Genomic DNA, 24,387 nt, shown 5'->3' with positions numbered 1-24,387 from the left:
TGCATATAATCAGCAAACTTGACAACTTTATTAAGATAAAGGGATAAGGTATAAAAGTTAGATTTTTGCTAAAAGAACATACCTTCATTTTCTAAAGTTGTATCTACTTCCTGGAATGCTCCTACTTCATCAAAATCTATTACTCCTCCTTCAGTACTGTGAGTTAGAGAATAATTCTCATTCATTTCATTCTTTTCAGAATGTTTTGTTTCTGTACATATACTGTAAATTGGAATAACAGAACAAATTACAAAAAAGTGAATAATACATTTATGTATGACATATGTAAGTATAAAGGGAGGCTATATGAGGTGAATAAAATCAGTGATTTTTTAAAAACTAAAAATCAGATTTTTTTATTTAAATTGGATTTTTCCATTTAAAAAAAAATACTTTTTCTCATTTAAAAATAACATTTACAATTAAATCTAATCACAAACATGCTACACATAAACTTACTCATAAAAATGAATTAGGCTGGACAAACTAGTCATTAACTACTAGCACTTGCTTCTAAAAAGTCCTGGGTTTTCAATTTCTGTTTCTCAGCAGATTAAAAAGTAACACATGCAAAGAAAGACACAAGCTGGATAGGATTGTTTTTGTTCTGTGCTTATGTGATGGTTAACCTTGGCCAAGCACAGCAGAGGAGGTAGTTAAAGATGGAGAGACAGTATGCAGGAAAGGACAGAGGCAGCATAGAAAACAACAGAGGAGTGGACTATAAAGAAAAAAGGAAGACATTATCCAGCATGCACACAGTTTCCTACATTTCTTTACACTTTTGCCACAGAAACACTGTCATGGCTTCTATTTATAAAGAGAGACCCTATCTAGGAATATTTTTTAAAAAAAATTGTTTCCCGAGTAAACAGGGAAAACATGCCAAGTATTAGCAGTGCAAGAAGATGGTGCAGGGCCTAGTTTCAAGAATGAAACATTATAAAGAAAACTGCTTATTGGGAGAAAAGATGTAGATATGGCTGAGCAGATCAACTAGTTATTAACTTAAATAATTCACTTTGCAATGCATCATTCTTCAAGACAGTATGCCATTTAATAGAAGTGTGATTTGACAAGTAAATTCCCAAGTTGTTTGCTATGTTGGATGTTGCTAGGAAAAAAAGGTTTATCTTGACTCATCCTTCTGGCTTGTTTAATTAATTATCTAGGTTTAGAATCTATTACTCAAGTATACAATACAGATGGCTGCATTGAGAGAAATCTAGAGTTGCCAGTTGCCACTATCATTTTCTTATTAATACAAATACAAAATACACGCCCCTTAGTTTAGAACATCATGGGCATAGATCATAATGATGCCATGTCTATTCTCGATTTTACCTCAGCATAACTCAGTTTTCACAAGGGAACCCCATTCTATACCTGTTTTCTCAAAAACAGAATTGCCAGTGAGTTCAATGGGGCATACTCCAAAATTAAGTATTATCTAAGTGCAATCAGTCTTAGCTTTTTGGTAACTTGGAACTGGACCTGCATCCTTGCTGAAAAAATGTAAATGATTACTTCAGTAATAAAGTGAGAAGAATGATGATTCAAAATCATTTTTTAATTTTGTTTCAGGATCCCATTTAAGCATAATGACTTAGACGACTGTCTGCAATGACTTCAGAGTCATCCACTGGTGGCAGCAGAGCTGCAATTAAATATATTTCAGACAATAAATCATAGAACCATAGAATACTAAAATTGGAAGAGACCTTTATAGGTCATCAAATCCAGTCCCCTAACTTCATGGCAGGATCAACCACCATCTAGATCATCCCGAATAGATGCTCATCTAACTTGTTCTTAAATATCTCCTATAATGGAGAGTGCAACACCCCCTAAACAATGTATTCCAGTACTTAACCACCCTAACAGTTAGGAAGTTTTTCCTAATGTCCAACCTAAACCTCCCTGGCTGCAATTTAAGCCAATTATTTCTTGTCCTATCATCAGAGATTAAGGAGAACAATTTTTCTCCCTCCTCCTTGTGACACCCTGTTAGGTACTTAACTGCAATCATGTCCCCTCTCAATCTTTTCTTTTCCAAACTAAACAAAACCAGTTATTTCAGTCTTCCCTTATATGTCATGTTTTCTAGACCTTTAATCATTTTTGTTGCTCTTCTTTGGACCCCGGACCCTCTCCAATTTCTCCACATCCTTCCTGAAATGTGATACCCAGAACCGGACACAATACTTCAACAGAGGCCTATTCAGCACAGAGTAGAGTGGAAGAATTATTTCTTGTGTCTTGCTCATAGCACTCCTGTTAATGCATCTCAGAAACATGTTTGCTTTTTTTGCAACAGTGTCACACTGTTAATTCATATTCAGCTTATGGTCAGCTATGACATCAAAATCCCTTTCTCTAATATTCATCCCTAGACAGTAATTTCCCATTCTGTTTGTGTCAAACTGATTGTTGCTTTCTAAGTGGAGTACTTTGCATTTGTCCTTATTAAACTTCATCTTATTTACCTCAGACCATTTCTCCAGTTTGTCTAGACGATTCTGAATTATGACCCTATCCTCCAAAGCACTTGCAACCCCTCACAGATTGGTATAATCTGCAAACTTTATAAGTGTACTCTATATGCCACTATCTAAATCAATAATAACAGAACTCATCCCAAAACTAATCGCTGTGGGACCCCACTCCTATAATGAACCCTCGACTATAACAGCCAAATGGCTTGGACCCCCAGAGGTTCATTTCTAAGTCAGGATGTCCCATACCTTCAAACATCATGTTTTAATGTGTCTCTTGAAAAGTGGTCATATTTAAATTCCTTCCCATACCCTCATTGCAAATAATCTTTAAATCTAATATTTTTGCTGTAAATTTTCTATAAAGAAAAAATTTGCAATATTTCATTTTCTGTATACTTTTTCAATAATATTTTGAATGTCCTAAAAAATAAGTATAGGGTACAGCATGCCACGTGGAATTTGTCCAGACAAAAGAACATCAACATAAATAACATAAATAATATATATAAACAACAAAAGCAAAGAGGAATGTGAAAACTGCACAATGAAATGTTATCGGATCTGGTTACAAAACTGATAAATGTTAGGACAATTAGAGAAGAACAAGTTTAGTTCTGTGTCAGTGGAATTATTTATTCATATCTGTACAGAAATCTCTGCTGTGTAAAGACTATAGTTAAATATCAATCAAATTCTGCTCCAAAACAGCAACTCACACTAAACTCCCCAACAACCCTAAACAGTTAGGAATATATGTGAAATCAAAATTTGGCTGTAAATCAAGAAGATATAATTTGTACGTAGTATATTAATGTTTCCCGCTTAGCTGAGCAATTACATAACTTGAGTGCTCTAGTTAAAACATTACCCTAAAACATTTTCACAAGGTTCATCGTGAGCATTTACATCCTGGACAGCATATGGCGTTTCTGTTGATGGAGAACAGCTTGAATTCACACTGCTTTTTTTCTGAATCTTTGATCTAGTTTCTGGTAGGGGTGCAGAGTTCATTAGGTAATGATCATCTGGATTCTAATAAAACAAAACCCAAAACACACATTCAAAAGTCCTTCTAGATAAAAATAATCTCTCAATTGTCAGACTCTCTCTCTCCTATTTAACATGTTTCATTTCTTCTTAATTACACATCCTTTTCTCTAGTTGTAATTTTACAGACTGAGATTTCACAGATATTTTATAGAATGAAGATATTGCAGATTTCACTCAATTAGAAAATGACAGATTTACAAGATGAAGATATTGGAGATACTTTGCAGACTGAAGATATTCCACATTTCATACAATTAAACATGCCAGATTTATGGGTTGCCTGTGCTATTGAAGTTTTATCTCCTTTCACATCCAACCTGTGCACTGAATGAGACAAAGAATCCCGTGGATAAACTGTATGAGACCATTGGTCACTATAGTTATTATATAGCCGCTATCATTAACAGTATGTAAAAATTAGAAATTGTTTCAAACTACCAATGACAAATGGGAAGAAAAAATACATTTGTTTTTGGGCATCAGCAATAAAATCTTGTACTAAATTCAAACAGTTAAACATTCCCAGAAATAATGTCAGAGCCAGAAAAAAAAAATCTATAATATTGTATATAACCAGAAGCATTCAGTAACATCTCTGGTGACTAGAACATTCTGGTGATACTTCAGTTATTTGTTTGTTATAAATCATGTGTGTCATAAGAGAAGAAACATCAAACAAAAGCAAATCTACTCTATCTAGAAGGAGAAAGAAGGCTCAGCAGAAAGAAAACAAATCCTCATAAATCCATGCTACATGGAGGGAAGACAGGAAAGAAAGCCCCAAGCTTCCATGCCAGATCCAGCACGTGGGTAACAAAATGGCTCTGTGCACCACCCTTTTCATTCCCCCACCAGGAATTTGCATCTGAACTCTCTCTTTTAAGACCAAATACTCCTAATTTCAATAGACTGTCCTTATATGAGCCTTTTCTCTTCATTGTTCATTCATCTAGTTACTCTTTTCAACTTTATTATATATTTCTTCAAACAACAACTAAAATTGGACACTATAGCAAAAAATTAAGTGTCTACTCAAATACAATGGTATCTAGATAAATTACATACATCTCACAATACATCTGGATCTACAACATAAATCTTCTCACCCATAACAATGCCTCATAGAAAGAACTTCATCACTCTTGGAATGTTTATCTCTTCCTAGCAACTCCTTAAAGAGAGGTTGATACTCAGTATTCTAATCTTTACCTGGAGTGCAGCTAGAAGGTAAAAGTCTCATGCAAAAGTCTGTTACATTAAAGACCATTTGATGCTGGTCTTTGCTATTACTATTATCTTTGACATGGCAAACCTTTTCATTGAGAAAAAATATAACCTGGTAGTAAAAATTTTCCTGAAATGGGTAAATTACAGGTATAGCTGTTGTAATTTATAAAAGTACAGAAACATGCATATAAAATCCATTATATGGATTTCTGTTACATAAAATTGCCATCAATCTTTCCAAGTAATGGAAATTATTCACACTTTTTTTCCTATTGTTGAACTATATTCATAGCTCTACTCATTGTGCACTCATTTTTGCAAATTGTTGATTACTTACATGCTACTGAACATGAATTAACATCTTTAGTATTTTGACGATGTTTAAAATACACAAACAGAAATAAAAATAACCTGTTTTAGGTGACAAAATGTAAATGTTCTTTTTTCCCTAAGTCAGTAGATAATTATTATTCAACAGCAAGAGAGAGAGAGAGAGAGAGAGAGAAAATACCAATCACATTTAAGCCCTTAATACTGCAAATGACTGCTGCTACTCAGAGCCTCTCTGATTTAAAGAAGGTTCTGCACGGATGCATGGGGGACATGTGCGTGGAACAGCTTGTAGGATTTGATGAGTATCTTTTAAAAAGGCATGGTAAAAAGCAAAATGATACTGCATTTTAAAAGCTTTACTTTTAACATTTATGCATGTAAAAAAATTAATACAAAAATGCATAATATCTAAAGTTTAATTAATTATAATTCTAGTTCTCTATGCTACTTATTCAATCTTCTTACCTTAAAGTTAGTATGCTTAGCTTGCAATTCATCACAAAAGGGCCGTCCTAAAAGCCATAATGATGTAAGTATAGCAGCTGCTGATGTTTTCACATGCAACATTGGGCGACTCTCTTGAAATGACTCTACTGTGTTGGTATCACATAGCAATCTCCTATCAGACCATCTGATCATCCATTCAAGCAGTCTTGCAATATTGCTAAATTCATTCTTCAATTCTAGACCAAGTTCCTCTCTTGGTATAACATCATTCACATGAATTGTTTTGTACATATATTTATAGGTCACTGAAGTTTGTAGAATAGAGCAAGCATGGTCAGACAAGGTCTGGGTTATTGGTGTAATAGTGATTTCTTGCTTGTTATCTTGTGCTCTGTAAACTGACAGGTGGTTCAGACCAAATAAACCTTTCTTTCCCATGTATTTCTTTACTCCATTCATTGAGTCACACATTGAGGTGTCTGCTGGTTTTAAAACTGAAACAGACATTTGGTTTTCCAAACATTTTTGCTTTTCATTGCACAAGGAAACTGGTTTGGAATCACATGATGCACGAGTAACAGCATAGCAGCAACCAGCTCTAAACACATTCTGGCTGTTAGTTTTGCCCTGTCGACGTTTCAGTGTTGTGTGAACATCAAAAAGGAGAGAGTGCAGTTCGTGTTCTCTAAGAAGTTCAGAAAAGCTGATCAGAAAAGGAATCCCAGGATCGCTGCAATTAATGAGGTCTCTTTCCAGCACGTAACTCAAAAAGAGATCTAAAAACTTAACATATTCATCATCATCACGTTCAAATTCCCATGCACCTACCACAGGCAAAGTATGGTGATTAGGCAAAATTGTGTGTTCTTTTTCTTTATGTTTTGCTTTACAATTAAGATATCTTATCTTATATGCAGTATTCTTACGACCAGTTTGTTCTTCCATGTGAGGCCATGTCTCCCTACAACACAGCAAAACATGAACACAGAAAAAAATCAGAAGGCTATTTCTAATTCTCTCGTTTAAAGAAAGATTTTTAATTTCAATAAAGTATGTTAACAAAACTGTCCTCTTCTTTTCTCCTTTTTCTATTTTATTACATAAAAGGACATAAATTGCAAAAAAACTTACATTAATGGAATAGTAACATGACAAAATTGATATAAAATATATTAATAATTCACCAACTAATATATTAACTTAGTATCACAATGTAACTCTCATTGCTAATAATTTCTAATCTAAGAACAGAAAACATTAAAAAACAGATGGTAGAGTAGGAAGGTGGGAGGAACTATAAGAGTGTACATGTAGGATATAAATTAGTAAATTTACCTATATGTAGATAAATTATGTAGGATAATTATTACATTTTTGTGGTATGGAAAAATGGAAGTATAAAGGAAAGACTATAAAGCAGTGTTCGCAAGCTCACGACTGAGTAAAGCAGATCTTTATACTGCTTTAAGGAGCGTATACAGGGATACACAAACCCACCAACCACACCAGTTCCTTCTCAACTCCAAAGCCGGAGACCCCACACAGCAGAGGGGAAGGAGAGTGCCAGGTGAAGCATGCGATGGCAGCAATCCCTCAAGGTCGAGGATAAAATAACTTCCATGGGTTTTTAATTTTTTGGGAGTCCAATCTTTGAGCTGCAACTCATTGGAAAATTTTGCAGGTGATGTTGGAAGGCAAGGCCATGATTGCTACATGCCAGTTATCGGTCTTAACTGAGAAAGAACTGAGTGACGAGCCCATACCTCCCTATATGTCCTCACTTGGGAGCAAAAGGAGATTCTTTTCAGGGGTGTAGGGTCTCAGACATGGCTTTTTGATCTCCCAGTATACACAGGGATGCAGACATCCTACAGTAGAGCACCCAAAGGGATCTATACTTGTAAAGCAGTCCAATATTGTTTTCACTGATATTAGGAAAACAGCAGCTCCTATCTGGAGGCATATCAGGTGACAGCACCATATTCAGGTGACACAGAATCTGCTATAAGTTGAGTTCTTTGCCATAGGGTTAGAAAGACAGCGGGAGCTACTGGGCCCTAATATCCTGGAGCAGGTGCCAATAAGAGGGTCTGGTGCATGAGCAAGAGAGGAGCTAAAAGAACCAATATTCACCTGTGATTCCCCCCTACCAGTAAAGATTGCTGCTGACTGAAGCAGTATGCATGCTAGGGATGTTAAATATTGGTTAACTGAATAGTCATTCAACCTCATGAATTCTTATCAGTTACTTGATTATTCTATAGTCCCGGGGGTGGGGCTGGCAGCCAGTATCTGAGGAAGCAGTGCAGGGTGCCAGGCGGGAACTGGTCCATGAGCGGAAACAGTTTAAAAGCTAGCTCCCAACGTGGACCAGCTGCCTGTCACCCTGCGCAGCTGCCTCTGATACAGAAGAAGTAGTGCAGGGTAGCAGAAGCCCCTGTCCCCAGGGGGAGGACAGAGGTTTGTCTGAGATCCTGGACCTGGTGTGAGCCGGAACTAAGCCAGGGCCTGTCCACCTTGCTCCTAATACACTTCAAATGCAGACTCACAGCAGGGGTAGCCTGCTAAGAAATGTTCTGGAGAGGGAGGGGAGAGAGGGAGAAAGAAAGAGAGAGAGAGTGTGTGTGGTTTATAACATTAACCTATTAGCTTTTACTTATCAGTTAATTGACTACAGTATTACATCCCTAGTGCCCGCATGCATAAAATAGATTAACAGCGAAATCTAATTATCAAAACAACTACATATGTTTAAGATACAAGAAACATTCAAGTTCAAAAGTAGTAGTCAGACAAATCCTCTTCACTTTTTCTTTTTTTAAAGAGTTCTCTCCCCATCCACAATTCTCTGCATATACCCGCCATCACTCCCACTTCCTCCCATCTGCAAATTTCCTCTTTCCTTCAATCTATATTTGCTGATTGTAATAAATGCATTAAAGACAATGCAAAAAGTATTTAAATAGTTTTAGATGAGTAGTAAGTAGCTGAGAGGAAGGAGAAAGGTCTGGTGAAAGTGTACCGAAAAACCATTTGACAATAGCTTCATGTTTTGTTTGACTGAGCTCTCATTTGTTATTTTCTTAAATACCTTTGAGGTGAAGGTGCTTGATCTCTAGTTCCTTCAGCAAGCAAAGGTTCTGAGAGTGTATCTGTTGTTTCAGCATCACTATATACTTGAGGATTTCCACAATCAGAGAGTGTACTTCTGCTTAGACTGGTCCCTAATGAGAATCTATCATAGCAATGTGTCTCATCATCTGGTGTCTCCTCTTCTGATGGCTCCCAGATACTTATTTCAATGGGGCCTATGTTCCTTATTACACGTTTCAGTGCCTTCATTCTCATTTTGTGGGTGGCTTGAATAACAACAGACATCATTTCTTCACTTTTGGGTCCTAACCCCTCCAAAAAAAAGTGAGAAGAGAGACAGAGAAAGAAATGGATTTTGAGCATATAGTCCATATATTTTAAATACTCTAAGATTAGGAGGACATGGAATATTCCATTATATGGTTAATTTAATTTATATCCAGAAAAGTAAAAATGAATGTTGCACTGTCTATGAGTTCACTGAATTAATCAACTTATAGGTATGGAATATGACTCTGGAAAACTCAGGGGACTGCTACTAGGATAGACACCAAAAGATGGTATCATCTAAGAATGAGACTAATACTGGTATATAATTAATCTCTCAGCCTGGTGGGGATGCATGAGCACCATGCGAGTTCAGAAATGTTGTAGAAAGCAATATCCATTGGTCTGCACATATGTACTTGTTCTCATGCTCTCAACTGATGATAACTAGAGACCTTCTCTTTATGAAAAATGGTGTATGGCAGATGTGCCATGAGAGCTTGCTTACCTTTGTGGCTGATGGCAACTCAGAAGGCAATCTTCATCTTTGGATGGAACACAGAACATATGGCTAATGGTTTGAAAGGTGGTCTGGTGAGAAGTTAAATGACAAGATTGAGGTTCCATTGAAGCATTGGGTACAACATTGATTCCATTGAGGCATTAGTAAAGTGGGCTCATGATACCATCTACATGTTTTTGTTAGTCTTTAAAGTGCTAGACTATTTGTTGTTGTTTAAGTTTTTCCGGAATCTAATTATTGCTCAATAACTATCCACCATGGTTCGAGTTATGATGGTATGGCCTTCAGTTGTAGGATAAAATGCACTGATTCTGTGAGCTAGATCTGTAGAGAACTGATAGAGAGGCTCAGCATCTTAAGGCTAATTAAAACAATAGGAATTCCAGTGTACTCTAGAAGTAACTGGTAGTTCTGTGATTAAAAGGAGAAAGTTTTCAATTTAGCCAAAAAGCATTTCCTGCTAAAATTCTTTCTGCTTTGGATGATGATGAATTGGATCACTACTGAGCATTAGTGCTCTGTGGTTCATACTCTTCCAAATACCAGGCATTAAACTGTAGTGATAATCATTGAGAAAAAATAATTCAGACGAATATATTTAGTTGGTGTAGGTTAAGAGTAGATCTCCATCCTCTGTTCTTTTTGGGAACTATGAAATATCATGAATAGAGCCTTCTTCCTTGCTTTTGATGTGGAATCCATTCTATGGCTCCTTTCTGTAGACGAGAGTCTACCTCCCAACATAGGAATTACTTTAGATACTGGTCTCTGAGAAGAGATGGAAGAGGATCTGTGGGTAGGTGGTGACAGAAACTCAATCCAATAACCAGAGCACATTATTTCCAGGATCATTTGTCTGCTGCTTTTGTATTCCAATTGCAAGTGAGGTGCGTAAGACGGACACAAAAAACTTGGGGGGCCTAGTAGTAGCAAAACATCAATAAAAGATTGTGGACCTCAAAAGTCCCATTAACAAAAATGCTTTGGTTGACAATTGAGGCAAGGTGCAGCAGTATATGTTGAGGAAATGGCCTCAGCTCCTTCTTGACAGCTACTCTGACAGTGGGGAAGAAAAAGGGTATGGAATAGATATGAGCAACACATCTCAAAGAACAACACTTACCAAGAGTAACTGTTTTATTGAGTGCTTTTACATATGTATTCCAATTGAGGTGATTCACAAGCCTTACCCAGAAAGAGGGATCAGAGTCAATGTGTAGCTAACTCGAATACTGCAGCCCCAAAAGCCACATTAAGTCTGGACTGCTATATAACAGCCTAGTGCAGCATAAAGGTACTGACAAGGGTGCGTCGAGGTCCAGTCTGCTCCCCTACAGGCTGTGTGTGGGGTAGGGGAGCTCCTTCCCTAGCATCCTGCTGCGCCCAGCCAGCCCCGGCTCTGCCTGCGCTCGAGCAGCAGCCAGAAGGCAAAGGCTCTTCCCCACCATCCCTCCTCGCTCCAGTGCTGTTCCTGGGGGGGTGAGAGTCCCAGTGCTGCTGCCCTGCCAGTGCGTGCAGTGGGGCACAAGGATAGGGGGGGCAGTATGAAGGAGGATGCGGAGGCAGGAGTTGCACTGAGGAGTACAGGGTGATGCAAGGGATCAGGCTGGGGGGCGGATGGGGCGAGGCTAGAGCAGAGGGAAGATGTGAGGGGGGTATATAATTTTACTTTGCAGAAGCTGCACTTTCCTTTACTCCCCACTTCTTTGCTTCCCTCCACAGCTAACTATTTGGCTGCATTCTCACCCTCTCACCTTTTTTGCGTTACTCCCCACCCCCTCTTGTACTCCAACCCCCACCTCCCGCATAGATCCTGTACCCCCATCCTGACACCACTCACTAGCAACCCTGTCCCACACATTGAAATCCTCATTTCTGTTCCCACCCCAGAGCCTAAGTGAGTCCACAAAATCCACTAACTCTGGAACCCCAGAAAAATAAGTCTGGTCTACGGGAAGCCCTGAACCTCAGTCCTCTCACCCCATGGGGGCTGGAGTACCAGAAAAGTGAGGTATCTCAGTTGGGGACCACATCAGTGAGGGCTGGGGAGGAGTTTTTTTGCTTCTCACTTGTGTATTCTCTGATTTTTCTGTGGGTCATTGACCGCCGATACAAAAAAGCTTCCCCACTCCTGTCATAAATAAAGAAAACATTGAAACCTTTTGTGTTGGACATAATATTTTACTTTATTTAAAATGAAGTTTGATAAACTAACATGAGAAAATTAAAACATGTAATCTGTTTAATAATTTAAATTATTAAACAGTTCTCCCCAGTTGCAGTGCTAGCAAAATGGCTCAGGGGTAATTATGTAATTAACAGTGATTTTCCAGTAGCAACTGGTAGTCTGCAGAAAGGTTTGCATTGATCCCGGTAGTAGATGGGGCACACAATGGAGAGAGCCCCTCTTCCACTGGGAGAGCGGCACGGTCTACAGTAAAAGGATTAAATCTTGGCACACCACTTTGCACGAGATGGTAAAAACTTCCAGGCAGTTGTGCACATGGCACACATACCCCTCAACTGGAATACATATGAGCAAGCACTCAAAGAAGATTAAGTTGATCAGTTAACGGGCAGGTACTTTGTACCTCTCTAGAGAAATAGAGGCCTGCTACTAGGATTCTCTCCTCCTAACAAATGCAGTAGCCTTCCCTCTAAAAGCATTATTAGCAGCATATACTAAGAGACACACGAGATATTCTGGCAACCAATTTATCCTCATCAATTAAGTTCTGAAATTGGACTCTATCCTCCTGAGGGTATTTGTCTTTGAAGTCCAACAACTCTGCAGAGGGTGAATTTGATGGGTGGGGCCATCAGATCCAATATTTACCTGGTCACAACAGAGGTCATATCCCTACAAGTACTGGTGCAGAGTTTGATCAGGCAGTGAATGATAGTTTTGGTTTTTATGTCAGAACCAAGATAAGAACCAATGGATCCTGAGTCCTGCACAACATACGTATGTTCTTAGCGTCACATGCTAGGACATACCTAAATTGGAAGAAGCCCAAGAAAGCTATTCTATCTCCAGGACAGTTTTAGAAAGGGCTCTGCCTCTGATTGTGAGAGTACCCCTTGTTCTCATAAAAATCATTGAAAATTGTAGCATTAGCTCTTGAGCTCAAGAATAGAGACGTGCTGGCCCCGATTGAGACCTAGGTTGGGGAGACTCCCCCGCATATTGATCTGACTAGGAACTTCTGGCTTCCTTCATTAGGTGTTTTCTAAGTCTGAGCTGTTGACACAAGTAGAGAGAGAAGGTGTAACCAATGCTGCACTTAAGAGACAAACTTCATCAAGGCAATAAAGGCAACACTGATGTTCACTGATCAATCAAAAGGAGCAGGAGGAGGAAAAGCAAATCTTAATATCCTAGACACTGAGCACAGTCCTTGTCTTCGAAAGAGTACTTCCCCAGGAAAGGGAGAGAAATAACTAAGCTACACTTTATTAAGTTCTAAAGGCTATAAATCTAAGAGTGAAATACTAATAACTGTTTAACATTTATAATTTTAAAGACTGATACGAAGGAAGAAGTTGTGGACAGAAGATTCCAAGTCAGGCCATGAGGCACTAAGAAGGAACAGAAGAGGCATCCAGCCACACTCCTTATGCTTATACTCTCATTTAAGAGCACAAGGAAAACAACTGCATGTGTAGAGCAATAAATAATGCTTACTAATAATGTCTGAACTAAGGTGCATGTTGTGCATGCTTATGCAAATGTAGAGTACACATTGGTACCATCACTCAAAGAAAAACAAAAAAAAAGGTTAAATTAGATATTTTTAAAGGATGGATATTGAAATAAATGGTTACTTACCTTTATATCTGTTGTTCTTCAAAATGTGCTGCTCATGTCCATTCCACTTAGGTGCGTGCTCACTGCATGCACCGATTGTCTGAGAGTTTTCCCTTAGAGGTAGCTGTCGGGGCAGCAGGGGAGCACCCTAGAGTGGCACCAACGAACCAGCGCGTATATATCCCTGCTGGACCTCCACCTCCTCGGTTCCTTCTAGCCGGAATTCTCTAACGCAGGCATGTGGAATGGACACGAGCAACACATCATAACAACAGTTATGAACTTAAGTAGCCGTTTTTTCTTCTTTGGGTGCTTGCTCATGTCCATTACACTTAGGTGACTCCAAATCCAAACCTAATGAGGCAGGGTCAGAGCCTATAGAGCGAAAGACTGCACAACAGCCCTGCCCTGCCACTCCCTCCCAGGAGTCCTGCACAATGGCATAGTGGTTCACAAAGCTTCCTGCCCTGCAGATCTCTACAATGGGCATCTGATCTATGAAGGCAGCGGAAGACGCATGGGCCCTGGTCAAATGGGCCACAATAGCTGAGGCTGGAACCTGCACCAGCTCATAGCATGCCTTGATACAAGAGATGATCAGGACGAAACACAATCGGCTGACACCAGCAGGTCCTTCATCCTGTCTACTATGGACACAAACAGCTGGGAGGACTTATAAAAGGGTTTGGTCCTTTCCAAATAAAAGGCTAAGATCTGTCTAACCTCTAAGGTATGTAAAGCGTCCTCTGTCCCAAAACTGTGGGGTTTTGGGTAAAAGACTAGTAAAAAAATGTCCTGATGGAGGTGGAAGTGAGACACCGCCTTGGGCAGGAATTAAGGGTGAGGGCAGAGCCTGATCGTATCCTTGAAAAAAAAAAACAACAAATGGTCTGGTAGCACTTTATAGACTAACAAAATATGTAGATGGCATCATGAGCTTTCGTGGGCACAGCCCACTTCTTCAGATGACCAGAGCTATGAGTAGGGGATTTGAAAACTCGAAATAAATAGGAGAAGGGAAGGGGGGGAAGGGAGAGAATGATGCTCTGTCTCCCACCCCCCTTCCAGTTTTTTCTTTAAGTATCTGGAGAACTGGTGCTAAACCTAAGCAGATAAAGATCAAAGTCAATAGATAGATTGCTAAGTCAGGAAGGATATCACTCAGAAATCTGTTAGCACCCTTCGTGGTAGAGTCCCCAACAACCTAAATCAAGATTGAGTCCATTAGCATGTGAATTGAATTTGTGTATGTAATGTAATTCCAAGCTTTCTCTGTGAATTTGGCTTGAGGAGCTGGCCTGTGAGAAGACCGCCATCTGCAGATTTGTAAGATTATGGTTAGGCAAGCAGAAATGTTCTCCAACAGGCTTCTGAGTGTTCCCTTTATGTATATCCGATTTGTGTCCGTTGATTCTTTCCCGCAGAGAACGTCCAGTTTGACCAATAAATATAGCAGAGGGGCACTGTTGGCATTTGATGGCATAGATCAAATTACTAGATGTGCAGTCAAATGACCCTTTGATTTTGTGGCTTATGCGGTTTGCTCCAGTGATGAATTTGTCAGTGTAGATATGTGGGCAGAGTTGGCATCGTTTTTGGTTGCAGGGCTGGGTTCCTGGAGGCTTATGATGTGATTGTGTGGCATGGTTATCAAAAAGAATATGTTTCAGGTTAGGGGGTTGTCTGTAAGCAAGACTAGGTTTTTCTCCTAAGGCCTCTGAGAATGAGGGATCATTTTCCAAGATGGGTTGTAGATTGTGTATAATGCATTGGAGGGATCCGAGTTGTGGACTGTAGGTAACAACAAAAGGAGTTCTGTTATTTTCTCTTTTGGGTCTGTCTTGAAGTAGTTTGTGTGTGGGTACTTTTCTGGCTCTGTCAATTTGTTTGTTTGTTTCCTGTAACAGACTAACTCGGCTACCCACTGAAGCTCCTTATCCTTGAAGAAAACCATGTATGGCAGATCCACCGTTAGGGCCCATATCTCTAAAACCTGCCTAGCAGAGGTAATGGCCACAAGGAAGGACACCTTCCAGGACAGGTGTAGAACACACATTGTCAAGGGCTCGAAGGGAGGTCCCATGAGCTTAGAGAACATGGGTTTAGGTCCTGGGGGCCAGAGGATTACGCACCTGGGGGAAAACCCTATCCAACCCCTTAAAAATCCGATGCACCATAGAGTCCATGAAAACAGACCTGCCACACGATCCTGAATGGAGATAACCACTAAGGTCCGGGAGGTAATGCAAAACGGCTGGAACTGGGACCTCCATAGGTGAAAACCCCTTACCATCTGACCAGAGTACAAAGCGTTTCCATTTCACCAGGTCAGAAGCCCTTGTAGAGAGTTTGTGACTGCCCAAGAGAACAGTCTGAACTCGGTCTGAACACTGATTCTCAAAAGGCACTTAGGGTACGTCTACACTACAGCGCTAGTTCGAACTAACTTAGTTCGAATTAGTTAATTCGAACTAAGCTAGTTCGAACTAACGCGTCTAGAACTAAAAACTAGTTCGAACTAGCGTTTTGCTAGTTCGAACTAGCAAGTCCACATTGAGTGGACTCTGAACAGGGCTTAAGGATGGCCGGAAGCAGTGCCGGCAGGGCATAAGAGGGGGACTTAGAGCATGGAGATGCTGTCTCAGGCTAGCCGAGGGCTGCGCTTAAAGGGTCCCGACCCCCACCCCGGACACACAGTTCTAAGGGGTGCCCCGCTTGCAAAGAAGTTCTGGCTTGGAGTGCCCTGAGTGCCCACACTGGGCACATCACACCACTCAGCCATCAGCCCAGCTGCACTTGCCGCAGGCTGCCATCTCGGGAGAGGGAGTAATTGGGGGGCTGCAGGAGAGCTTCCACCCCCAGAAGCCCGCAGAGCCAGCCCAGTCCTCCCCATCGGGGGCTCGTACCCCATTCCTCCCTCACCTCCTTCCACTTACCCTTCCCTAGCCCCCCTTCTTATTGATGTACAAAATAAAGATAACGTTTCTTCCAACATTGACTCTGTCTTTATTGAAAAAAACTGGGGGAGACTGGGAAAAGGAGGTGGGAGAGGGGAAGAGAAAGGCTGGGAGAGGGGAGGGCAACTAACATGATCAGGGGTTGGGAACAGGTCCCAGATGAAGAGAGGCTACAGAGACTGGGACTGTTCAGCTTAGAAAAGAGGAGACGGAGGGGGGACAGGATAGAGGTCTCTCAAAGCAGGGGTTGGGTGGAGAGGGTGCATTCAGAAAAGTTCTTCCTGAGTTCCCATAAAGAAGGACTAGAGGACACCAAAGGAAAGGAATGGGTAGCAGGCTTGAAACTAGTAAGAGAAAGTTGTTCTTCACAAAGCAAATAGTCAACCTGTGGAACTCCTTGCTGCAGGAGGCTGTGAAGGCTAGAACTAGAACAGAGTTTAAAGAGAAGTGAGATAAAGTGATGGAGGTTGGGTCCATGGAGTCCTATTAGCCAGAGGGTAGGAGTGGTGTCCCTGCCCAAAGTTTGTGGAAGGCTGGAGAGGGATGGCACGAGACAAATGGCTTGGTCATTGTCTTCGGTCCATCCCCTCCAGGGTCCCTAGGGTTGGCCTCTGTTGGCAGACAGGCTACTGGGCTAGATGGACCTTTGGTCTGACCCAGTACAGCCATTGTAAGCTCAGGGCTCAGTGTCGGGGGTCTCAGTGGACCCCCTTGATTTTCATGCACACCTGGTCCTGGGTGGCCAGGCTGGCAGCTCTCCTGCCCTAGACGGCCACTTTCCTGTGCCTAGTGCGGAGATCGTGGACGAGGTCCACGATGTCCGCACTAGCCCAGGAAGGTGCCCGCCTCTTGCGGTCCAGGGCAAGCTCCCGGGAGCCGACAGCCTGGTCCCGGGAAGAGGGGGTGGGCTGGGGGGCATCGGGTGGGTGGCTCTGTGCCGTGCCAGGTGCAGGGTCTGCTAGCTGGGTGCTGGCAGGCTTGCACCTGGCACGGGCACCGTAGCCAGCCCGTGCCCCTTTAAGGGGTCCGGGGCCGGGAGGGGGGCATAGAGTTTCCCTGGTGTTGGCCAGAGTGGCCACCAGGGAAACCTGGGGAGGGCTAGCCTCCCACTAGTTCGAACTAAAGGGCTACACAGCCCTTAGTTCGAACTAGCTAGTTCGAACTAGGCGTTAGTCCTCGTAAAATGAGGTTTACCTAGTTCGAACTAAGCGCTCCGCTAGTTCGATTCAAATTCGAACTAGCGGAGCGCTAGTGTAGCGCATAGGAAAGTTAGTTCGAACTAACGTCCGTTAGTTCGAACTAACTTTCTAGTGTAGACATACCCTTAGCTAGGGAGCTTCCATGCCATAAAGTGCATGGATCGGAAGTTCGGGTGCCAAAGTCTACCAAATCCCAGAGAGATCAGGTCTGGGTACAGGGGAAGGGCCAATGGCTGCTCCACTGGGAACTCAAGGAGAGCCGGGAACCAATGCTGGTGAGGCCATGCTGGGGCTATTAGGATCATGGAAGCCTTAAACTCCCTGACTCTGAGGATCACCTTGTGGATTAAGGAAAATGGGAGAAAGGTATACAGGAGACCCTGGGTCCAGGGGACCATTAGACCATATCCCAAGGACCCCGGACTGTGGCTGAAGAAGGAGCAAAAGTGGTGGCACTTCCTGTTGCCTCGAGTTGCAGAAAGGTCCAAATGGGGAAACTTCCATACGCAGAAAATATACAGAACCACATCTGCCCTGAGGGACCACTCGTGCCCCTCAAAGGACCTGCTGAAGCAATCCGCTGATGCATTCTGTGCCCCAGGGAGGTAAGAGGCCACCAAGTGAATGTTGTGAGTGACACAGAATTTCCACAGGAGGAGGGCTTCCCGGCATAGGGGATAAGAGCGAGAACTACCCTGTTTATATAAAATATTGCTGTGATGTTATCCCTCAATATTGAAACACACCTCTTTCAGAACTATGGAAGGAAAACACTGCATGAGAGACAAATAGCCCTCAGCTGCCTGATGTTGATGTGGAGGGAGAGGTCTGCTGGAGACCATATCCCTTGAGTCTGTAGCTTCCTGAGGTGGGATTCTTAGCCCATGTCAGAGGCATCCGGCACCAACTGCATGGTCGGGGAAGGGATATGAAACGGCATCCCCTTGCAGATCACCTCCTCGCACAGTCACCTGTTGCAGGACCTCAGCACGTCCCCATCGATTTCAGCAAAGGACTCTGCGTCTCACACCCTTCATGCCCTTTTGATCATGCACAGTCTGGCTCCTGCCAGTTCCTCGAGTCCACCCAGCTATCTGAAAGAAAGTAAGAGACTCCGAAACGGGGAGGAGGGCAGGTAGTGGAGCACCTACGGGAACACACATTTCAAAGAACAGTGGTTACTGCACAGGTGAGTAACTTCCTCTTCAAGTGGTGTCCCCGTTGGTGCTCAACTGTTGGTGACTGGGTAGCAGTACACGGAATATATGGAAGGCAGGTTACTAAATCATGGATTGGTCAGTGGAGAGTACTGCAGAGGCCACTGTAATATCATTAGATAAGGTCTGAGAAATTGCGTAAATGTTTCATAAAGGTATCGTTGGTGGACCATGTGGCCGCTTGGCAAATATCCATAAGGGGCACTTTGCGAAGGAAAGGCGTAGATGTTGCCAGGGGCTCTCGTAGTGTGTGCTCTAGGTCACTGTTTCTCAACCAGTGGTACGGGGGGTACTCGGGAGAAGTCTGGGGGGTACTTCAACACAACTGAAATTTGGAGAAAACTGAATTTTTGTATTAATTTTTACGCTTTATTATTTTTGTACTTTTTTTTTTTTTTTAATACAAACACAAAAATTTCATCGCTCCCCTGGCTAGGATTAAGTTGTTTAAACAAATGTGTTGCAATGGTAGAAAAATGGTAAAAAAAAAAATTGTGTGTGTCTGAAAAAGCAAAGTTACTCACCTTCGGTGCAGTAACGTTCGTTCTTTGAGATGGTGTCCCTGCGCGTGCTCCACTATAGGTGCTGGGCTTGCCCCGGTGCCACAGACGGTAGCTTGTGATGAGCACTGTTCAGCCGGACCGCCCGTGGGCTTGTGGCTTTCATGCTCTTTTCTGTCTCGCGCGGTCCGGCCCCCCGCCAGTTTCTCGAGATCGCGTCGGAGTCTGTAAGGGTACGTCTACACTATAGCGCTAGTTCGAACTAACTTGCTAATTCAGACTAACGCGTCTAGAACTAAAAACTAGTTCGAATTAGCGTTTTGCTAATTCGAACTAGCAAGTCCACATTGAGTGGACTCTGAACAGGGCTTAAGGATGGCCGGAAGCAGTGCCGGCAGGGCATCAGAGGAGGACTTAGAGCGTGGAGATGCTGTCTCAGGCTAGCCGAGGGCTGCGCTTAAAGGGTCCCGACCCCCACCCCGGACACACAGTTCTAAGGGGTGCCCCGCTTGCAAAGAAGTTCTGGCTTGGAGTGCCCGGAGTACCCACACTGGGCACATCACACCACTCGGCCATCAGCCCGGCTGCACTTGCCGCAGGCTGCCATCTGGGGAGAGGGGGCAATTGGGGGGCTGCAGGAGAGCTTCCACCCCCAAAAGCCCGCAGAGCCAGCCCAGTCCTCCCCATCGGGGGCTCGTACCCCATTCCTCCCTCACCTCCTTCCACTTACCCTTCCCTAGCCCCCCTTCTTATTGATGTACAAAATAAAGATAACGTTTCTTCCAACACTGACTGTCTTTATTGGAAAAAACTGGGGGAGACTGGGAAAAGGAGGTGGGAGAGGGGAAGAGAAAGGCTGGGAGAAGGGAGGGCAACTAACATGATCGGGGTTGGGAATAGGTCCCAGATGAAGAAAGGCTACAGAGACTGGGACTGTTCAGCTTAGAAAAGAGGAGACGGAGGGGGGACAGGATAGAGGTCTCTAAAAGCAGGGGTTGGGTGGAGAGGGTGCATTCAGAAAAGTTCTTCCTGAGTTCCCATAAAGAAGGACTAGAGGACACCAAAGGAAAGGAATGGGTAACAGGCTTCAAACTAGTAAGAGAAAGTTGTTCTTGACAAAGCAAATAGTTAACCTGCGGAACTCCTTGCTGCAGGAGGCTGTGAAGGCTACAACTAGAACAGAGTTTAAAGGGAAGTGAGATCAAGTCATGGAGGTTGGGTCCATGGAGTGCTATTAGCCAGGGGGTAGGAGTGGTGTCCCTGCCCAAAGTTTGTGGAAGGCTGGAGAGGGATGGCACGAGACAAATGGCTTGGTCACTGTCCTCGGTCCATCCCCTCCAGGGTCCCTAGGGTTGGCCGCTGTCAGCAGACAGGCTACTGGGCTAGATGGACCTTTGGTCTGACCCAGGACGGCCATTGTAAGCTCAGGGCTCAGTGTCGGGGGTCTCAGTGGACCCCCTTGATTTTCATGCACACCTGCTCCTGGGTGGCCAGGCTGGCAGCTCTCCTGCCCTAGACGGCCACTTTCCTGTGCCTAGTGCGGAGATCGTGGACGAGGTCCATGATGTCCGCACTAGCCCAGGAAGGTGCCCGCCTTTTGCGGTCCAGGGCAAGCTCCCGGGAGCCGCCAGCCTGGTCCCGGCAAGAGGGGGTGGGCTGGGGGGCATCGGGTGGGTGGCTCTGTGCCGTGCCAGGTGCAGGGTCTGCTAGCTGGGTGCTGGCAGGCTTGCACCTGGCACGGGCACCGTAGCCAGCCCATGCCCCTTTAAGGGGTCCGGGGCCGGGAGGGGGGCATAGAGTTTCCCTGGTGTTGGCCAGAGTGGCCACCAGGGAAACCTGGGGAGGGCTAGCCTCCCACTAGTTCGAACTAAAGGGCTACACAGCCCTTAGTTCGAACTAGCTAGTTCGAACTAGGCGTTAGTCCTCGTAAAATGAGGTTTACCTAGTTCGAACTAAGCGCTCCGCTAGTTCGATTCAAATTCGAACTAGCGGAGCGCTAGTGTAGCACCTATTAAAGTTAGTTCGAACTAACGTCCGTTAGTTCGAACTAACTTTGTAGTGTAGACATACCCTAAGAGACAAGAACATAGAGAGAGAGGGGAGGGGGACTCCGAAGCGGGGAGGAGAGCGGGTAGCGGAGCACCCGCAGGAACACCATCTCGAAGAACGACAGTTACTGCACCGAAGGTGAGTAACTTCTCTTTCTTCTTCGGGAATGTCCCCGCGGGTGCTCCACTATAGGTGACTGCATAGCAGTAGTCGCCAGAACGGAAGGACGGCAAGGAGTCCCTATTTATCCGCTGTGGAGAGCACCGCAGTCGCCACTGCCCCCATCTGAACGAGTGATTAGAGAAATAGAATAGTGTTTGGCAAAAGTCTCATGTGAGGACCAGGTCGCCGTCCTGCAGATGTCCTTCAGAGAAACCCCTCTATGAAACACTATAGATGTGACCATGGTTCTAGTGGAGTGGGCGCATGGTTGGGATGGAAGGGGTAAGCCTTTCACTGCGTACGATTGCATTATGCATGAGGTTACGATATTGGAAATCCTCTGGGAAGATAGGCCTTTGACCTCTGTGCCAGGGAGACGAATAAGTGGTCCATACGCTTGAAAGATTTAGTGCGATCTATGTAGAAAGCTAAGGCCCTGCGCGTGTCCAAGAAGTGTAGGGCAGCTTCTCGTGGTGAGGCATGGGGCTTCAGGAAAAAGGTTGGCAGGATCACTGGTTCGTTGACATGGAAATGTAAGACGATTTTGGGTATGAATCTTGGGTGTAGTCTCAAGACTACTCCATCCTTACAGAAAACTGTATATGGTAGCGTGGCCATCATGGCGGAAAGCTCACTTACGCTGCGTGCCAATGTTATGGCAAGCAGGAAAATGGTTTTCAAAGAGGAAATACAAGGATACAGTCGCCAGAGGCTCGAACAGCAGCCTCATTAGGGCATCAAGGACTATATCCAGGCTCCACACCGGTGGGACTGGGTCATGCGGTGGGCCCATGTTGGTAAGGCCTTTGAGAAATCTCTTAGTAGTAGGATGGGCGAAGACAGAAACGCCATCTATCAGTGATGTGAATGCTGAAATTGCTGCGAGGTGCACCCTGATGGAGGCTAACGCAAGGCCTTTGTTCTTTAGGTGCAACACGTAGTCCAGGACGGAGGGGATCGACGGATGTGTCGGATCCTGGTGGTTCGAGGTACACCAAGAGGAGAATATGCACCACTTGTAAGTTTTTCTCGTGGTTTGTCGTCTACTGTGTACTAGGATGTGCTGGACTGGAACGGAGCAGAGGGATTCGAACAGAGTCAGCCAGTTAGGAACCATGCTGTTAGGTTCAGCATTTTTATCTGTGGGTGTTTCAGGCGTCCTTGGTCTTGTAGGAGGAGACTGTGGAGAGGCGGAAGGTGGATTGGTGTCCACGAGGAGAGATGGTGGAAGAATGGAAACCAGTGCTGGCGAGGCCAGCCCAGAGCTATGAGGATTAGTGTTGCCATGTCCGCCTTCAGCTTCTGAAGGACTTTGGGGATCAGAGGTATGAGGAGGAATGCATAGAGGAGGGGTCCATGCCAAGTCGTAAGGAAGGCGGCCCCCAGGGATGCGTGGCCTAGGCCCGCCCTGGTGCAGTACTTGCGGCATTTTGTATTGACGGGAGTTGCAAAGAGGTCCATTGGGGGAGTACCCCAACGTTGGAAGATCTCGCGTAGGACGCCATCGTGCATTTCCCATTCATGCTTCACATGGAAGTGTCTGCTCAGGAAATCTGCCGTCACGTTTGTGGTGCCAGGTAAGTAGGATGCCGTAGGTGTTATTCCGTGGCAAATGCACCAGTTCCAAAAGCGGATAGCTTCCGTGCATAGAGAACAGGAGCAAGCGCCGCCTTGGCGATTCACATAATACACGGCTGTGATGTTGTCCGTGAGTATCCTCACCGTGGTGTTTCGAATGTAGATGAGGAAGGATTTGCATGAGTTGAAAATGGCGCGTAGCTCTAGAAGGTTTATGTGTAGCCATGCTTCTTGTGGGGACCATTGGCCTTGGACTGAGAGGGAGCCCATGTGAGCCCCCCAGCCTAGTAGGGAGGCATTCGTTGTGATTTGGTGGAGTGGCTCCTGCCAATGGAAAGGTATACCTGATAGTAGGTTTGTGTGGCTGGTCCACCATAGGAGTGATTGGAGAACGCCAGGTGGCGTTACCGGCCTGTGGAGATCGTATCTGGTGTGGTCGTATACGAGAGTCAGCCAGTACTGAAGGGCACGCAGATGTAGTCTGGTGTATTTCACCATGTATGTTATGGCGGCCATATGACCCATCAGTCTGAGGCATGTGATGAGTGGAACGGTAGGGCTGACGGTGATGGTGTGAATGAGGTCTTGGATGGCTTGAAACCTCTGTAAGGGTAGGAACGATCTGCTGGCAAGTGAGTCCAGGCAGGCCCCAATGAACTCGATGTTCTGAGTGGGGCGCAAAATGGACTTTTGCTCATTGAGGAGGAGTCCGAGCGATTGAAAGACTTGCCTCATGAAGTGAACTATCTGGGAGAACTCGTGTGCAGAAGAGCACTTGAGTAGGCAATAGTCCAGGTAAGGGAAGATGAGTACCCCTTGGCGTCGAAGGAAGGCCATGATCACGGATAGGACCTTTGAAAACACCCTGGGGGCTGACAATAGCCCGAAGGGGAGGACCTTGTATTGAAAGTGGTCCTTTGCCATGACGAAGCGCAAGAACCTCCTGTGAGCTAGATGGATAGGAACGTGGAAATAGGCATCCTGGAGGTCGAGGGCGGCAAACCAGTCCTGTGGATCTAACGCAGGGATTACGGCAGCTAAAGTCATCATTTTGAATTGTTGTTTCTTGAGATATTTGTTCAAACAGCGGAGATCTAGGATGGGGTGCCAACCTCTGGACTTCTTCTGAGTGAGGAAATAATGTGAGTAAAAGCCCCTGTTCCTGAAATCCTTTGGGACTGGCTCTATGGCACCCAGAGAGAGAAGGCGGTCGACTTCTAGTCGGAGGAGGGTCCCTGAAGAGGGACTGGGTGGGAGGAATGCTTGGTGGGATGGCTATGAAAGGGATAGGGTAGCAAGATTGTTCAATCTCGAGGACCCATCTGTCCGTAGTGATTTTTGCCCATTGATGTAGAAAGGGCCTCAGCCAGTGGTGAAAGAGCTGGGTCGTACGATTCGTGATGCTGCCTGTGACTGTCTGCTTGCCCCCAACCAATGCATCAATCCTGTTGCTTGTTGTTGGGAGGCATGTTCGTCCTG

At 44.2% G+C, this 24,387-nt stretch overlaps 1 protein-coding gene and 1 long non-coding RNA gene across 6 annotated transcripts in view; one reads left to right on the top strand and one right to left on the bottom strand.

Moving 5' to 3' along the window:
* CPLANE1 (ciliogenesis and planar polarity effector complex subunit 1) overlaps positions 1 to 24,387 on the bottom strand; it is a 171,681-nt gene that overhangs the window by 57,026 nt on the left and 90,268 nt on the right. For all 5 annotated transcript variants that reach the window (XM_075932522.1, XM_075932519.1, XM_075932523.1 and 2 more), the window contains exons 25-28: positions 8,647 to 8,953; positions 5,574 to 6,516; positions 3,367 to 3,530; positions 83 to 222 (exon numbers count right to left, since the gene is read on the bottom strand). In XM_075932522.1, the coding sequence (XP_075788637.1) occupies positions 83 to 222; positions 3,367 to 3,530; positions 5,574 to 6,516; positions 8,647 to 8,953 (1,554 nt within the window). The remainder of the gene's footprint in view (positions 1 to 82; positions 223 to 3,366; positions 3,531 to 5,573; positions 6,517 to 8,646; positions 8,954 to 24,387) is intronic.
* Positions 22,257 to 24,387, top strand: part of LOC142829966 (uncharacterized) — a 66,267-nt gene continuing 64,136 nt past the window's right edge. The window contains exon 1 of the long non-coding RNA XR_012904945.1: positions 22,257 to 22,348. This is a non-coding gene — a long non-coding RNA (uncharacterized LOC142829966). The remainder of the gene's footprint in view (positions 22,349 to 24,387) is intronic.

The sequence above is a fragment of the Pelodiscus sinensis genome, chromosome 6, assembly GCF_049634645.1.
Source record: "Pelodiscus sinensis isolate JC-2024 chromosome 6, ASM4963464v1, whole genome shotgun sequence".
Taxonomy (NCBI): Eukaryota; Metazoa; Chordata; order Testudines; family Trionychidae; genus Pelodiscus; species Pelodiscus sinensis.
Note: the sequence above shows the minus strand (reverse complement) of the source record. Positions and strands in the feature narration are given on the sequence as shown.